Here is an 18943-nt window from a genome sequence, read left to right on the forward strand (position 1 = left end):
AAGCAGAAGTAAAAAGATTTAATTTCCCGCCAAACTCAACGAACTAATCGACTATTTTCTCTTTTGTATCTCTCTCTGCGCCTTCGAGAGAGAATCTTGAATTTCTGCGATGGCTGAAAGTTCGGAATGCATTGAGGTGAAGGTCTCTCCTGCACATGACCAAAGGATTCCGTTGATGAGATCAAGAAGAGGAGGACGGCGGCGGCGCGGCGGCGCGGCGACACGTGGGTGGTGTCGGTGTTCGTGATAATCCAGATCGGGGTTTTCATCGCCACCATGCTCGTCAACGATTGCTGGAACAATTCTCACGGCGATTGCGTTCTTCAAGCCCTCGGAAGGTTCTCGTTCCAGCCTCTCCCCGAGAATCCTCTCTTAGGTCCTTCTCAGTCCAAGTTCGTCACTCCTCTCTCGCTACCACGCTAATTTCTTTCTTCTATTCCATTTCCTTGCCTTAATTAAACTTACTAATCCTTGCTTTTTATTAATGAGTTTCTTCGATATAGTTTTCAGTTTCACCAACTGTATTAACTATTTTTGCTATTATTCTCATTGTAACTTTAGTTTTGAAGCTTGGTTGATTCAATTGATCGATTTGCGATAAGAGGAATCTGGTTTGAGACATGAACAGAAATTGTATGAATGAAAAATATTCATTATTATTATAGTGTGTAGTTTAGGGTTTAGGATGGGTAACGTGGAGTTGTTAGTGCAGGTTGGATGAAATGGGAGCTCTTCGACGTAGCCTTTTGACAGAGCATCATCAAACATGGCGTCTTTTCACATTTCCATTTTTGCATGCTGGGGTCTTCCACCTGCTGCTCAATCTCTCCAGTGTCATCTATGTCGGAGTTAGCCTAGAACACCACTTTGGACCAAGTAATTCCTTATTTTCCTTGGCTTTCACGTTTCTATTCCACCTATCTATCCATTTTCATCAAAGAGATGCCAAAAAATAAACTGAAATATAGTTTAGAAATTTGATTAAAAGATTAAATACTATATCCACTTTTATACTCTAACCAATTAGAAATCCATATATATATATATATATATATATATATATATAATACTCTTATTAAATGAAAATCATACCAGTGTGATTTCTAATTAGTGGAAAGTGTAAAAACTTTTATAACAGGGAAATTAATCTCTAATTAGAATACATTTATATTTTTATCTAATCATAAATTTATATATAAAAATAACATGATTCATTTTTATAATAAATATTTTAAAATTCATATTTAAGATGCTTTCTTGGTTGTTAATGTAAAAAAAAATAGTAACATTGTATTAAAAAATAAACTCGCATTGTGGTTATAAATTCTTATATTTTTCTTATATTTTAGTTTTAATTCTTATATTTCAAAACTTTAATTGTGAGTACATATGCTTTTACAATTGTTAAAAATTAATCCCAACCATCGCGAGTCGTGAAATCCGAGGGGCCAACATCGTGGTTACATTTTGATTTTATTCGCTACAGGAATCAATTCTTAATTACTAGTTTTGAAACTACAGGGACTCAAAAACCGAAGGTTTAAAATGTATTGAGTAGACCAAAATTAAGAATTGTAGAAATTATAAATGTATTTGAAAAAAAGAGTTTCTGAAATGGTTTTCAGTATGTTCTAATTTGTGAACTTCTCCTTTTGTTTGCAGTAAGGATTGGTATAATCTATGCATTGTCTGCTTTTGTGGGTTCCTTGGTGGCTTCTCTTTTTCTCCAAAACATGCCCGCTGTTGGTGCTTCCGGTGCTTTATATGGATTATTGGGAACATTGCTTTCGGAACTTGTTTGGAACTGGAAATTTCATTCCAATAAGGTGCATCTCTTCTTCCTCTTGTTGCCTTTTCTCAATGCTCTGTTTGAGTATTGATCAACTTTCCTGGTTAATTGGATGCAGATTTCAGCAATAGCATCATTAGTCTTTGTCTTTGTGTGCAACTTCGTCCTTGGTTTTCTGCCTTATGTAGACAATTTTGCAAGCATTGGAGGTTTCATATCAGGATTCCTTCTTGGATCTGTTTTTTTACTCAGCCCTCAGCTCCAACCAGTAGCTCCAAATAAAGGAGGTCTGATTGATTATGGTGTCAAAAGTTGCATCAAGCTAAAGTTGAAGCAAAAGCTGGACAGACCAGTTCTCAGGATTGTTTCTCTTATCCTCTTCAGCCTTTTGTATGTTGTTTTTTCCTCTTGTTTTTATTCATTAATTAATTTTAATTTGCATCGCTAGCTGTCTTCTATAACTCGTGCTTTATGGCATGCGTCAAATCTTTAGATGAGAACCTTCTTTTCGCAGATTGGCTGGTTGTCTTGTGGCAGTTCTTCATGGAATCAACATCAACAGTTATTGCACATGGTGTCCATATGTCGACTGTATCCCTTTTACAAGCTGGCACTGCAAAGACACAGAAACCTCTTGTGAGGTATATACGTTATACAGCTTACTTCTGGCATTTCTCAAATTAAAAATTCACAAACAAAATATCTATCACTTAGATGAATTCTCTGTTACTACTTCGTATCAACAATATATCAAGACCAATATGAATTCTTATAAACGGAATTCAAAATAATTTTGGCATTAATTATTTGCCAGTTTCTTACTGCGAAGAGAAGTCAACTGTTGGTTTGTTTACATTATTACTGGGTGGTCACATACTGCAAAAAAGTTAGTTAAATAGAATTAAACCAAAAGGGAGTGCCAATTACTGGGTGGTCACATACTGCAAAAAAGTTAGTTAAATAGAATTAAACCAAAAGGGAATGCCAACTCACTAACATAGACTTGCTGAATCGAACTTTAGGCAATGAACTAGCTATTTATTGTTTACCGGTGACCCAATATTAAATATAAAAGTCACCGCCCATTGGGCATTCACTGTATTAAGTTTAATTGAAGCTGTTGTTTCCTGAAAAGTAATGAATGCTTCATGCTAATGCTGGCTATTGTGCGATAACTGCAGACAATGGTGAGCAATGCTCAGCTGACAATGACCTGTATTGGGAATGGCAATTTCCGAGTATTTCCTTTTACCAACATCTCCCGGGCAAGGTTTAATGATTTGTGCAATCTGATATGCTGATGAGACTAGTTGTTTCAATGATTCTTTTAGCACCAAAGTACCAGGAAATTCTCGATAGCTGATTTAGGTTTATGTCTTACCAAGTTGTCGTTTCCTTTTTTCTGAATATAAAGAAATAGGAGCTCAATTAGAAGCTCAAGGAAACTGATTTGACACAAATTTATATTAAGAGTTTGTGTACCATGTCTTTGGTTGTAAATACCACCAGGGTGTAACATTTCTAGTTCCTGGGCAAGATGAATCCTTTTCATGCTCGTAGAAAATTGAAGTTGTGGAAAAGCAAATGATTTCATTTCTTAATAATTGTCGTTTCTAATAATTAGATAAATAAAATTTTTTTTCACTTAAAAGTTTAGTTTTTCTCACTTTTCCTATTACTGGCATGTTGTCATTTTCACCCTACTATTTTTATTAAATCTGAGTGACAGCTGTGACACTTGGAACCACTTTTCCAGCCCCTGAATTTCGGCTTCGTCTGTTATATACTATAACTGCTCAGTATCTAACTTCCGCCGTAACAGCATAATTACATAATTGCATCTGTGACCTGTGCTCTGTTATTGAGTATGCCCTCGCCGCCGCCGCCGCCGTCGCCACCACCGCATTTACAGTTAAAGGCCATCAAGCCACAAGTGAGTGCACTGACACTTAACAATCCAGTGTGGGCCTATGCCTACCAAATACGCATTGGGTTCAAAGTTTTTGCACATTAAAATGCCAAACCCTTCTGAGCAAATTGTGGATCCAACAAGTAAAATGGAGTAGGCTTGTGCATCGTACTCATTGCCAAACCAACCAAGCAGATAAATACTTAAAAGAGAAATGTGTAGAAAATGTGGGAAATAAAGCAAACTGCCTCTTTCCTTCTTTCTTTCTTTTTTCTTTTTGGTAATTCTGAATTTTGGAATATAAAATAAAACAGTCACAGGGCTCCACTTTCAAAAAAATAAAATTGAAAATTCAGCTGAAAAATTTTCTAGTCTTTTTCATTGGTCCGTGGTACTGTCGGCTAGGAAAATATGCAAACTAGACTAGTGTACCTCAAGCAAAATCCATTAATATGCCCCCACAAATACTTGAACTGTGCATTTATATATGTGGTCTATACTTGAACTGTGCATTATATGGTGGCAGTAGTCCTAGCCCACTTAATACTCACTTTTTATCTTATGCACTGAACCAGCTGGTTGCATCTCCTTTTCAATTGATCCGTTAAATTTTAAGTGGAAAATCCAAACAAGAGAAACAAGCTTGATGGGTCTAAACTCCAAACTAACTTGAAAGTTATCACTGGGACAAATACAATTTTGTCTAAAAGCACTTGTCCCAAAGTAAGAAAGGTCAAAATTCAGGCACGTAAAAAAGGAAATATTGTAAGTTTGATTATCCAAGAATTGTTGCGTCCCTCCATTTCAAGATCAAATGGAGTGTGATTTATTCAATGTAGAGGTGTTCATGACATGGGTTACTCATAAATTCAAATTGACGTAAATTGATTCAAATAGTTTAAATTGTGTCATACATGTATTTGGGTCAAAATTGAAGTGAACTTATCAAAATTATTTATACACAAATTGAGTCACGAATTTATATTTATAAATCTGTTGACCCATTGAATCGACCTATGAATCGGTCATTAAAATATAAATTCTAATAGCAATTCAATCAATTCTAATACATTGACTTCAAATATGACCTCACAATGTAATGATGACAAAGGTGATAAGGATGATGATTCGAATGATGAATTTAGAATAAAAAATAAAGAAAAAAAAGGGGTGAGGTGAAAAAATGAGTTAGATAAATATTTGGAAGATGTTGAAGATGGTCACGAGTTTGACATTTTGAGTTAGTGAAAATTGAAAACATCCCAAATTTATATTTTTTTCCTGCATGATTAGAGATATATTGGTCATCCTATATCTATGGTATCATTTGAATTTGCATTTAGTACATGGGGTAAAATTTTAAATTCATTTCGTAGATTCTTCTTAAGTCACACTACTGTTCAAGTTCTCATTTGTATCCAAAATTAGCTTAGATTTGGTAAGCAAAATATTAATGACTTACAAGTTGAAATAAATAAAGCGGAAAATATTGAATCATATATGTAATTTCTTATTTTATTTTTTATATTTGTATAAAATATCAATTTTTGTGCTAACAAGGTTGTGTTTAATTTTTTAGAATTGTTTGATTTAACTTTAAATACTGTTAATAATAAGACTCCAAGTGTTGAAAATGTAGTGTTATGATTACTTGTGTTGAAACTTACATTACTTTCAAATACATTATTATTTATTTCATCTTTTTTCATATTTATTTTTTACAACAAATCTGATTATAACAAAATTTATTACAAGAAATTAATTTGTAAGAAATAATTATTGTCTAGACTGTTATAATAAATCTCGTTAAATAATATTTTATTTTAATTTGTATTAGTCTATTTTAGAATATTATGTTAATGATATTATATTAATTGTATTAAATATTTAGATGAATTATAATATAAAATAATAATTTAAAAAAATTATTTATAAATAAATTAAATTATAAAAAACAAACCGATTAAATTAGATGAAAATTAACCCAAATTTATCCACAAACACCTCTAGTATCAAAGTTGACCCCGCTCCGCAAGTGACAAGTCAGAAGCTCGTGCTTCATCAGCATTCGGTGACAAGCTTGGCGACATGTGGCATCTTCTCATCACGGTGAGGTAAAGGAAGTTGAAGGTAAAATCACATATCAGATTCACAATCATGAAAAAAGGTAGTTCCAACACCCTCTCGCCTGTGGCTGCCCACATAAAAAGGCCTCCCTATGTTGCCGCATTCACAGAACCTATGAGCACTAGCATTCCCTAGCTTATATCATCATAGACCCTAACCTATGCTATACACTAAAAAACTTGATCATTGGGTCCTTTCCTCTCATATAATAATTTCAAACCCTTTTACTTGTTTCTTAACAAGTAATATGCTAATTCGTTGACCCTTAACGAGTTCCATTCCCTTTTGCTTCTCTTGTGTCTCACACGCGTTCTCAAGCACACAGGCAAAACTAGTCCCGCATACACTAAGTGACCCCATAGATATCAACTAGATGCTACTTGAAAGGTGTGGAAATGATGGATTTTTACGTATATGCTTAGGAAGCCATGAGAGGTAGATGATAGTGGACGTGTTTGCGCACAGTTACTTATCCTTCTCTTTAATCTTCTCTAATCTCTTTGCCTCCCACTGTGTCCTTCATAAGTATTCAAGTAATCAGACACAAAGATGTTGGACCAAAAAAAAAATAGTCTGACTACATCATCAATTGTGATTAATAATAATAAATAAAGTATATGGTAACTTTTATTATGTATCAAGCATATCTGTCACCTTGTCACGCTGTATCTCACTTCTTTTTTACCACTCCAAAATGAAAATACGATTAGATGCTTGGAGTTTTCTAATTTCTTTAATTATTTGCTAATTTTATTAATTATTATAACGATTAACAATTTTAGCCTGGAGAAGAAAAGATCTCTCAAATAATTGCACTGCATGATTGGCTGCAGAATATTTATTTTGTTTTCATTAATTTTAAACTGTTTCGTGAATGAAATATGAAGTGAAGTTTTTATGATAATAAAGTCATTAGGTGGCCCAGGCGAAAAGAAATCTTTAACTTTAGAAGGTTGAGAATATAATTATCATCCAGTTGTTTAGTTTTGTGGATCCCACTTGCCCCATAATGCTAGCTACATATTACACTTTTACCTTAGCTTTAGAATACTTTTTCCCTTTTCTCAAACAGAGCAGGGAATAAGTTGCTCATGTTTGTGATAAGTTAGTAGTGGGAACATCTTCATCCTACAAATACAAAAGTGCCCTTTATGAATTATGATTAATTAATTGAAAAAATAAAAGACTATATATTTTCATTTAATTTGGTAATTTAATAGCTATATTAAAATGAGTCATGTGATGAATAAATGTTCTAAGTACATGTGGGGAGACACTTATGGCTCGGAGTTCGAAATTCGAATCTTATTCGAAGTACTTGTGTCTAAAATTAATCATGCTATCAGATGCCCCATAACATAGATTGAAAAAAAGAAAAAAAATCAGACTCATCATTCAACTGAAATTTTGATAAACTAGTTAAGTGTTCGGTCAGATTTATTTAAAAAATTAAGCAATCCAAAATCAATTAAACTTAGATATAAAGAACTAATTTAAAGAGTTTTTTTTATGTTTTGTTTTGTAATTTTTTATATTTTATTTTATCGGAAAATATTTTTAACCAATGAGGACTTAATGCCATGTTATGAAAGTTCACCTATGAGACTCGCTTATAAGTTATCATTATTATTATTATTATTTAGTTTAATATTATTTTTTTGAAAAATTATAAGGCATGTATTATGATAGTTTTATTCTAATTTAAAAATTTACCTTTCTTAATTTATTACTTAATATATTATACAATATTAAAATATATTTAATTATTACATTTTTATCACAATTTAATTACAGTTAAATTATTAAAATCGTAAGTTAAAGTCTTTATCAATTCAACAATAGAGTCTCCAAAAAAATTCAACAATAGAGTCTCCAAAAAAAATTCAACAATAGAGCTGTTCTAAAAAATATTACGTTGTAGCTTGGGAACATCTTGTGGTAGGCGAATAAAATATAAAGTCACCCTTGTGAAGAGAAAGTGAATAAGTTGGTATTTCACCCAATGAACTTGCTCCCGCTTTTAGGTACCGGTTGGTGCCATTGTGCAAAAGAATGCGGTTAAACAGATATAATTGAAAATGTTATTCTGATTCTACAATTTAATAGTAGAAATAAAATAAACTGTTAGAATTTAAACTTCTCTCTCTCTATATATATACACCCTTAATCCAGCTAAAGTATAATCTCATGAAGTAGGTTTAGAAGTGTTGTGTTTTTTTAAGAGTATTCCAAAAGACAAAAAAGTCTTGTATTGTCTTATAATAGTTTTGGTTTAAGGGATTATATATCATTTTGCCTAGAAAATTAATTTACTAAAAAAATTGTTTTATTTAACTTGTTTTTTTTAAAATATAATACTTTTTATAAATATTTTGGTTCATGTTACTTTTTTTGGGTGAATTTTTGGTCCATGTAACTAAAATAAATAAACTAAAATTAGAGCTAATCATAATAACAAATTCCTTTTTATTTTATTTACATGGTATAGCATATATACTAATCTACGCATTAATTTGTTTACCTTTCTAAAAGCAATGTTTTTCAGTTGCATATGTAGCTTTACTCCAAAGTTAACAATCGTGTAAAGAAAAGACTGTATATAAATACATGATTGGTCATAATACATAAGCAGTACGTACAGCGCGATTAATTAATTTCTTCAAGCAGCGTAGTAATTCATGGGAAGAAAAAAGGGTAATCACAGTAGCGATGATGAATTCATGGTGCTGTAAAGGGAGGGTGTCAAGCTCCTATCATCAGTTTGCCTGTTGAATCTATTTTCTCCTCAAGTAATTTTGGCTTTAGACTGACCTGAAGAAAAATAAGTTAAAAGAGAAGCATAAATCATTAACAATCATGGAAACAATTGTTCGACTAAGTTTTAATAGAGTGCATAAAGAAACTACTATAATTTTATTTTATTTTTTAATTATCAATTAATTTTTGTTAGTATAAAAATTCCAACTCATGATTTCTCTTTTTTCACTTCTCCACTCATCACCAAATCAATCTTATTATAGACTTCAAGCTACTAGAAATTTAATTTATAGTGCAACGTGTTGTGAATGAACTTCATTTGGAAACCTTAGCACCATCAATATATTATATCCAGGTCAAACTTTTTGTTAGAGGCTAGTTTATAACTTAGCCTAGACTCACGTTAAGTAAAATTAGTTTTTGTTGAATAAGTTAGAATAAAGTTTATTTAAAAGTTTATTAAGTTAAAAAAAGTTAAGTGATTAAAAAATCCAAATATACTATGCCAATATATTTAAATAAATAATAATATGAATCTATAATAATAATAATAATAATAATAATAATAATAATAATAATAATAATAATAATAATAATAAGATTATTATTGTATTAAATTTATGTTATAATTTTCTGAAATTATATTTGCTAATATATTAAAAACAAAGCTTATTGACCAAGGGTTGGATTTAAAAATTATGAAGACTTATGTAAATTTTATTCTTATTTTTTAGAATTTAAAATAATTAATTCATCCTCATTTTCTAAAATTTTTGAATTATAATATTATTAATTATAGTTTTTTTGAATAAATTATTAACTAAATTTTTATAATTAAGTAATAATGTTTACATTTTTACTCTGACAATTCGTCCATTAAATCATTACTATTTTTTAATAAAGATATTTTGAAATTATAATTTTAGTTTTGAAAAACTTGTTATAATATTGCAATTAGTACTTTATAAGTATCGTATTCATTTTATATATATAAAAAAATCAACATTTTGGTATAGTTAATATATACTTTTGATAAGACATCAATTTGTTTTGTTAACACTTTTTCCAACACCTTTAATTCTAGGGAAAAGTTATATCAGGATCTTCAATATTAAATCAATGCTCATTAAATCTTAATTTTTTTTGGATTAATATATTTTTCTTTTCAAGTCATCCTCAATTAGAAGTTTCAAATGTTGTGGTTCGAAATAAAATTGAATGCTGTTATATATTCTAAATAAAATGTTAAGAAAAATATTTTTCAATAAAAGAAAGCAAATTAATTTAATAGTTATATAAAAGATGAAGCATCATATTATTCCAAAAATAATTTTAAAAGAGCTAATCTTTATCTTTAACCTTTATTTTCTTGTAATTTAATAGTTAAAGATAAGTATTAGATTAAGGAGAATGAAAAATGAAGATAAAAAAATAACTTGATCTCTTTGAGTCGGATTCTCTCCATGTATCATGATATTCCAGTAGGAGAGAGAGAAAGATTTTACACGTCCACTATAATTGTGAGCTAACTAACAAAATATTTGATTTGTCTTGAAACAACCATGGTTTATGCTGACTAACATATAAATTTAGGTGTAGTAACTTCTAATTTATTTTAGAAAGCTAAATGTTAAACAATGTCTTTGTGACATTGATTAAAGAACCGAAATCAGAAAATTTTATTAGAATACGTATAATTATGTTGTTTATGATTTTTGTTCGTTCTCTTATAATTTTTACAATAAATATATTTTTTTTATTTTAGATCTTTAAGGTATGCTCTAAGAGCATTAGTTAACAAAAACTCTTTTAGAAATACTAGTTTTTTTTTTAAAAAAATATTTAATAAATCTCACTATTAAGTGTATTTTTAAGTTAAGTCATTTTTTTATAAAAAAAAAGGTAAATTAAGACCTTGAAAAAAAAATTACTAGTTAAATAGGTGAAGTTTAGCTTAACTAAACAAGTTAACTCAAATCCTTTTAAAAAAAGTCTTAATTCAAAAGTCGTTAGATTTTTATTTGATAACTATCGTAATTAGGACTTTAGGCTTTCAGTAATATTTAAGATATTCCTACAAATTTTGATTCTTTAGATTGTTTATAAGACTAATTTTTAATCGGGATTAAGTCACATTTAAAATTCATTATATGATATCCCTTTAAGCAGGAATTTACATGAAAAAGCAAAAAGAAATTTGTTAAAAAATTTAGGCAAAATTGTAAATTTAGTCTCTCTATTTGTCTCAGAATTCGATTTTGGTTCCCCTATAATTTAATTAACTAATTTAGCCCTCCAATTTTTTGCAATCCCGTTATTTTAGTCTCCAATTCCAAAATTACACGTTAAATGTTAATTGTTTGTCTTGACTACCATGTGTCGCACTTTTATTGGATGTTGACCGCCATGTGTCGTGCTTTTATTTGACGTTAATTTTGTGCACCTAATTGATGCCAACCTCCAATAAAAACGTAACATGTGACGATCAACGTCCAATAAAAACATTGCACGTAACGATCAAGACAAACAATTAATAATTAACCTTTAATTTTGGGGTTGGAAATTGAAATAACAAAATTGCAAAAAAAAAATAGGGAATTAAATTCCTGAATTAAATTATAGGAGGATTAAAATTAAAGTCCCAAATTTACAATTTTACCTCAATTTTACCACAAACTCTAGTTAGATTAATGAACAGCCACATTATGATAAGCCTATCTACATGGTTGAAAGTGATACAAAAGCACAAATTAGCAAGCATTTGGGGTTGCTTTGCTACACCCTTTAGAATTGTCCTAAACGAAAGTGAGCTTTAGTAGAAACTCTCTTGTCAGAATTTAAGGCCAAGAAGAAGGAAACAAGTGTCAATGGTCCCCTAGAAATCCAATTGAATTGAGAATTAATATGATAAGCAAACTATCAAGATTAGACTTACCAAGCTACAACACAACCTAACTCGGCTGAAATAGTTGGATGCATATTATGCTCTTATCTCTTTATTTTTTTATTAATAAATATTAATTTGTTAATTTTGTTAAAAATATTAATTAAAAAAATTTAAACTCGTAATCTTTTCTTCTTTTTTCTCCCTTCAGCCTACACCATTTTCCGACCCCTAGATCAATCTGATCTCTCTGCTCTTATCCCTTTGTTAAATTTTCCTACTGAATTTTCTATGTAAACAATCATTCCTCTGTATCATTTTCGATTCTTTGAAGCTGTGGACCATCCAGTTGTGTCAATCTAAGAAGAGCATTAAGGGCCAAATGAAAATAATCTTCTACCGTGAGACTTTTCTAGATAAAAATCATGATGAGGAATATGAAAGAGATTTCGACACCCAAATCCATCCGTCCAATGTGTTTACTTTCGGTCAATGAATGGACCCACATGAGGATTGCCAACATTTATTACGTTCACATTTTGCAAATTGTAATATATGCAACTATATATTATATGCAATGCATGCTCAAATACTCGTTACATTTCATTGGTTATTCCTTCCACCAATTAGATATTTAAAGCAATTCCAATAACTACCCATTGTTCTTTTTGGTTATTTTCATTGATTCCCACATGGATCGTAGGTGTTTCCTCTTATCTCGTTGAGGAAATGGAACCCTTTACCCTAGACGAACAAACAAGCCCTTGCCCACCACCGGATCTTATATCCACAACTACTCCTTTTGACTAAGCAACGTTTGGATTCTCATCAGTGGTTTTGTTTGGCACGCAAGAATGGGAGGGTTCTTTAATTTTTGGTTTAGTATCAAAATGGAGCCTTTAATACTCGAGTTTCATATTTGCTGTTTGTAGGTATACTACCACTAGTTTGTTTTCTTTTTCATTTTAGGGAGAGGGTAAATGAGAGTCATGTTGACTAGTTGCAAAGCCTATAATATTCTGTGGTAAACCATGATTTAGGACTATAATTGATTGTTATCACGTGGATAACAATGTTACTACTAATTGATTAATTTTACCTTTCCGAGGTATGATTTGTTAAGAAATTGGACGTCCAACCGTTAATATATATAACACGAAAGACTTTCCATCTAATTTCTTAAAATAAACATGTCACTACAGTGACCTTTATCAATTGCCAACAAGTTCCTTCAATAATACTGTAATTAATTTCATCTTAAATAGCCACTTTAATATCATTTTAAAAACTAATTTATATGGCAAAAATATGCATTTATTAAAACCTATTTTTTTTTATTATTTCTGTTATTGTCAAAACAACAATCGTTTTTTTAAAACTATTTCGAACAAAGCCATTTAAAAAGAGGTCAATGGAAGACTCGACTGCAATTAGGCTGAGATAAGCCATTTCACATAAATTTGGCCTCATCATAAGGATCTTGACTATAAAAGATACACAATTTCTACGCTAACTTTTTTAATATTTTGGCTAGCTAAATGTTATTGGCAAAGGATTCCCTTTCAGTGTAAGCAACCAAATCAAGTCCTTATTTAGAAGATTTTTTCCTTCAGCTTGCTTTTCTTGTTCAAGGACTCGAACAACTTCTGAAGTGAAAATGTATTCTTATTATATGCTTGACAATATTATCTTTAGATATATTAAAGTTTAAACAAATTATGTCAGTTGTAATATAAACTAAATTTGTTGCATACACTATGCATGTAGTATTAAATTTTTCTTTATCTTTTGGTCTTTGATCAACACTCCTTGAACAAAAATTCTGTCAATGGCCTGCATGCATCTCCTTGCTCCACCGTTTTAAGTCATTGGAAAAGAATTGAATCACTCATTACGATGGAGTCTGACATGCAAATGGAATGTGAAACGATGAATAGTATATTTTGCATCATACCTTCAATTTGGAAATTGATGAGTCTATATACCTTCAATTTGATTCACTAAAGCATGCATTCCCGTAATATGGTGGACTGTTGATATTGTAAATATTTTGATGCTTTTTTGAGAAAACATGACTTTCAATGAAAAACCACTTTTTTATGATTAAATGTCCACTCACTCCATCCTGACATCATCATTTTTATAGCAAAATTATCACATTGATATTATTCGGATTCTAGCAGACATGTTTTGGACATTCTTAGGATGATTTTGTTGATTTGAATGCACCAACGTTACTTACGCATGAGAATTTGCAAGGGGCAAATTCATCTTCATAAATAGAAAAGCTCAAGTAGCTTTGAGGCTTTTAGCAATATGCGGTGATTTATGCGTAATACAGAGATGTAAAATGATAAAAAGAAAATGACTCGTGTCATACATGTAAAAACATTTTTAATTTTAACAATATAAGATATTCTGGTGATCACTCGTCAGCATCAAAGGGTACTTACTTATATATATGACGGTGACAAATTTTAAAAATATATCCAAAATATTTTCCGATGAATTCATTTTAGTCACTTAAATATTATGGAAGCAACTTAAACATATTCACTATAGAATTAATTAAAATATATTTTATAATACACTGTCATATAATATAGAACAACATATAAGATAATATCATTTTAATTTTTTTTATAGTAATTATGCATGTTTGTTAGGGTGCTTGCAACTCACATATATTTTATTTTTACACTAAATAGAAGGTTAAAACATAAAAGTAAAAATAAAAAAAATGGAAAAGAGGTAGTATAAGCACATGTGAGTTGACACAAACAACTAAAGATTCCGAGTTAACTCTCATTTTACATATTTTTATTTAATTGATAAAGAAAAACGTCTTACTGTGACTATATGTTTTTTAAAGGACATGTACAACTCACATATGCCCTATTTTCACTTTAAATTAGAAAAGGATGTTAAAACTAGGTAGAATGCTTCATTGTTGACAAAAAAATCATATCCAAATCAAAATACTAAAGATAAGTCAATGCCAATTGACACTAGTTAAAAATAGGATTCATTCTCATTTTTACGGGTTTAGATTTCTCTTAAAACCACTAAAAATTCTGTTGTTAGACAATCATTCTCAAGAAAATTTATTGATACATAAGTGATAATTAAGTAGTTGCAATTAAACAAGATTACATGTGATTTAGGTTTATACAATAATCTTTTGAGTGAACCTTTATTGTAAGTCTAACATGTCATTAATACTCTATCCAGTAAGAGTAAGGTGTCTCCTTTTTATAATTAAAAAATATTAACAACACGCACACAATTTATATAAATATATTACCCTCCATGATAATAAACCAAAAAAAGAAAATACATTTTTCTACTTCAGTTTCCCTTGCTTTTCATTCCCCCTCCCCCTAACAAGCTCAAGTTAAGTATCATATTAGTCCAAATTCACAATAGCTTACAACTTTTACTTGGTAGGTTTAAATCTCTTTTTAATTGTTGTATTTTAATATTTTTTTATTTGTGTCTTTGTAATTTTTTTATTTATTTTAGTTCTTCTAAAATGTGTTTATTTTTTTTTAAAATTCTTTAAATAACTTTTTTATTGTTCAAAATATTTTTGACTGTTAAAAGCGTTATATAAAATATTTTAATAACCAAAAATTAAATAAACACATTTTATAAAGATTTAAAAAAAATAGTAAACTGCCCGGAAGGAAAAATATATTTACACCTACTTAGTATTTTCTTCAACACAGGTGCTTACTGGTGAAATAAAATTTCCGACACGAATTCAGCTTTTTGTAAGCTGCCATTGTTGTGACGGGTGCCCATATTAATTCTCTTGTGCAATCTCTTCTTTACCTATCTCCAATTCATTATTTACTTTCCAATGAAATCTTTGAAGACCAACATACTTCTAAGATGTCCCATTCTCCAAAAACCCACGAGCACTCGTTTCAACCAAAATTTAATAAGATGTTACATTACCCAATGCATAATTTAGATTGCTCGGTAATGGTCCCCCATTCCCCTCTCTTCCAACTACGAAAATAAATAAATAAATAAAATAAAGTCATCTATATAAATAGCAATTAGAGTGTATATATATATAGCAAAAAGAGAGGGAATCACACACATTACATATAATTTTGCCAATAGAATAAAAGAAAGAAAACATTTCGTGGCATTCAATTAGTGACTTAAAACGATCAATCAATTAAAACTCATTCGGTATGATGCACATATTATGGGACCCAGTTGCAATACTGAACAATGATGAAACTATGCAGCTCAAAATCCTTTTCCTTTTTTCTATTAATATATCTGTCGCTTGATGGGTAGTGAGGCCTACTCAATCAATGGCATGGGCATGTATAATTTAGTTTGCTAATGGCTTGAACAATATGTAATTAAAATGATAATACTTCAGATTTGGATTATGCAACTTTGGAGTTAGTGCTCGAAATTAAATACTATACTCAATAGAGGGGATTGAGAGGAAGGTATGAGGAAGCATAATTCTTTTTTGTCCAAAACCTAAGGTAATGAAATACTACTACTTGTAAATTATAATAAAAGTGGTAAAAGGGCTCATATGGTCTCAAAAGACTGATTCAATGTATGGTAGAAGATTACGAAACACATTAGTACAAGCAGCCTCATCATTCCATTCCACCAGTTCCTTCTTCTTTTTGGAAAAACCAACAGAACCAATACTATAGTCTAGGAAAAACAAAACCGCAAATTTCAATAGAAAAGAGTTGAACAAGAGCCAGTACATTTCAGTAGCTCGAGGAAGAATTTGAGGAAAGAAGAGGCCAAAACAAAAGCGTGACCACCACCCTGTATCAGAACGCAAAACTCATGTTTATACAAACAAACAACCCAGTCAATCCAGTCAAACCTTGCATCACCCCACCCACGAAAATCTCAACCTTGCTTCATATTTTTAAATGAAAAAATATCAAAATCTCACTTACTTGCTGCCTCTTCCACGGCTTCTTGCCCTTAGTGATATGTATCTTATACAAAATAATGAAAGCAATCTCAACCCTTTTGAGAATTGTTCAATTAAAGGTTGACAGAAACACAAATTGACCTTGTTAATCCTCCTTTATCGTCTGATCTTCCGGACTGATATATATATTATTTTTAATTCTTTTTAATTTGGAAAGGTCTTTAATATTAGATTTGATTTTAGATTTTAACTTGGTGTGTTGCTTTGTGTCCATTAAACAATGAAAATGGCATATTACCAATCATCCTTTCACCTATGTAGGAAACACCCATCATTGCTCCCAACAATCCTTTTCAACCTTAGAAACCTGAGCTTCCAAGATATTCCATTCTTCCATTCTTTTCACTTTTTGGGTCCTCTTTCCTTTCTTTTCCACTCCATTCCCTTTATGCCTTTCCTTCTTCTTCCTCCACACTCTCTCTCTCAATTTAAATATCTCTACCCTCACCCCTTCACTTCCCCTTCTTCTTCACCACTCTCTTTAAAAATATTAATATTACTACTAATTTGTAAAACCGTATTAAAATGGATCCCTCGTCCGTAAACGGCTTCTACTCGTTCCTGACGCGAGGAATCGACGATCTAGAGAGCGTGTTCCTCAGCACAAACTTCATGTCAATTCAATTCCTCCAAAGAGCACTCTCTCTTCTAAGATCATTCCACACCCAATTGACTCTCCTGGTTCAGAAACTCCACCTCCCCGTCGGCGACAAATGGCTCGACGAGTACATGGACGAAAGCTCCAAACTCTGGGACGCCTGCCACGTCATCAAGTCCGGCATTTCCAGCATCGACACCTACTACTCCGCCGCCCTCAACATCACCTCCTCCCTCGACTCCCACCGCCCCATCACCCCCCAACTCTCTCGCCAGGTCACCAATTTTTCGTTCTCTCTATTTGTTTTAACGTGTATCCTCCTTCGAAACAAAACAAAAAAAGATTCTTTTGAGAAATATTGCCTTCCAAACAAGGTAATATTGAGTCGGATATTAAATGTGGACGCTTTTGTTTGTTTGAAACAGGTAATAAGGGCGATAGCCGGGTGTCGTCGGGAGGCGGTGGGATTGGAGGAAGAGAACAGAGGATTAATGGAGGCGAGGATTCAGCCCTTGTCGCTTCGATTTGAGGAGAGAGTGTCGATCGAGTCCAAGTTGAACGGGTTCAACGGGTTCAGAGGGGTGCTGTACGCAATGAGGAACGTGAGTTCGTTGCTGCTTATGGTACTTCTGTACGGACTCGTCTACTGCTATGGTGACTCCTCGGACTTCGTGCTGGGAGGGTGCGGGTACGAGGGCTGCCTGTTCCTGGGATCGGCGTTCATGATGTCGACTGCGAGGCTGCAGCAGCGGGTGGCGGCGGAGATCGGGCACATGGGCGGCGCGCAGGGGATGCTGCTGCACGAGTTTCGGAGGTCGAAGGTGGCTATGGAAGAGCTGAGAGGGGAGTTAGAGAGAAGAGGGTCTCAGGGGGGAGTGGAGTGGGAGAGTGAGGTTGCTATTAGAGAGAGAGTGGAGAATCTCAGAGCCTGTTTTGGGGTTCTCAGATCTGGGGCAGACAACATTGTTGCTCAGCTTGATGATTTCTTTGACGAGATTGTCGAAGGAAGGAAGAGGCTTTTGGACTTTTGCAGTCATAGGTGAGTGAATCAGGAGAAACAACATTCACAAATTCAAAATGGAATAGGTGTCTCTGGCTGCCTACAAGAAAAACAGAAAAAAGAAAAAAGAAAAAATAGAAACAAAGACAAGGTAGAAGAATAGTTGATGGGGTTGTTGTACCTTTTATTAACCCTTTCTTTAATTATTATTATTATTATTATCACTTGGGTCTTTTTTTGGGGGGATTTTCACAGTTACCACGGCAAGTCTTTTTCTTCCCCGCATAAGCATGTAAAGAAGGTTCTCTCGAATTGAATGTGGTTCTGGGTTTGAAAGCAACATTGACAATGGATTAATGAATGAATGAAATGGAATTATCTTCTTGCATGAGAGAGCTAAGTTAAGCTTAATTCTTTGGGAAAGAAAGAAACTTCCATTCCCCCTCTAATTGCAGTCAGGGAAGAAAAAGACAAAAGTGTACAAGGTGTAACAAGAAAAGTTAAGAAAAAAGAAGAAAATTTTAAGACACTTATATGACTGCGCACAGTGTGACAGTGTGTATGTACGGGGGGTTAATTTTAAATTGGCTTTCTTTTGGCAGTGATTGAATTATTAGTATTTTTTTCTCTTTATTAAGAATGAATTTGAAAGAGAGTTTTGGTTGGCACGGAAAATGACTAATCATTCGTTATAGTCCTGAAAGAAAAATGGGAAGGGAGGGCTTAGGACTGTAGAGAAAAAGAAGCCACTCTGAGATTCCTGGACTGCTTTAACGTCAAAGGCAACTTCTTTTGCTCTTGGGAAGCTTTTGTCTGATTCGGTTTCACATTGAAAGCAATGGAGATGATGATGATGAAAAACTTCATCTCACCACATTCTCCCATTGCC

At 32.0% G+C, this 18943-nt stretch overlaps 2 protein-coding genes across 2 annotated transcripts; both read left to right on the forward strand.

The window, feature by feature from the left end:
- The first annotated feature begins 109 nt into the window (after positions 1–109).
- Positions 110–3271, forward strand: LOC114414293 (RHOMBOID-like protein 8). Its single transcript, XM_028378581.1, has 7 exons — positions 110–136; positions 166–392; positions 713–876; positions 1663–1826; positions 1908–2179; positions 2304–2430; positions 2971–3271. The coding sequence occupies exons 1-7, from the start codon at positions 110–112 to the stop codon at positions 3088–3090; spliced, it is 1101 nt and encodes a 366-aa protein (XP_028234382.1). The 3' UTR covers positions 3091–3271.
- A 13416-nt stretch (positions 3272–16687) lies between these two features.
- On the forward strand, positions 16688–18442 carry LOC114415362. Its single transcript, XM_028380004.1, has 2 exons — positions 16688–17329; positions 17480–18442. Exons 1-2 carry the CDS (start codon positions 16982–16984, stop codon positions 18095–18097), a joined length of 966 nt encoding a protein of 321 aa, XP_028235805.1. The 5' UTR covers positions 16688–16981; the 3' UTR covers positions 18098–18442.
- The last annotated feature ends 501 nt before the right edge of the window (positions 18443–18943 follow it).

The sequence above is a fragment of the Glycine soja genome, chromosome 6, assembly GCF_004193775.1.
Source record: "Glycine soja cultivar W05 chromosome 6, ASM419377v2, whole genome shotgun sequence".
NCBI classification, from domain to species: Eukaryota; Viridiplantae; Streptophyta; class Magnoliopsida; order Fabales; family Fabaceae; genus Glycine; species Glycine soja.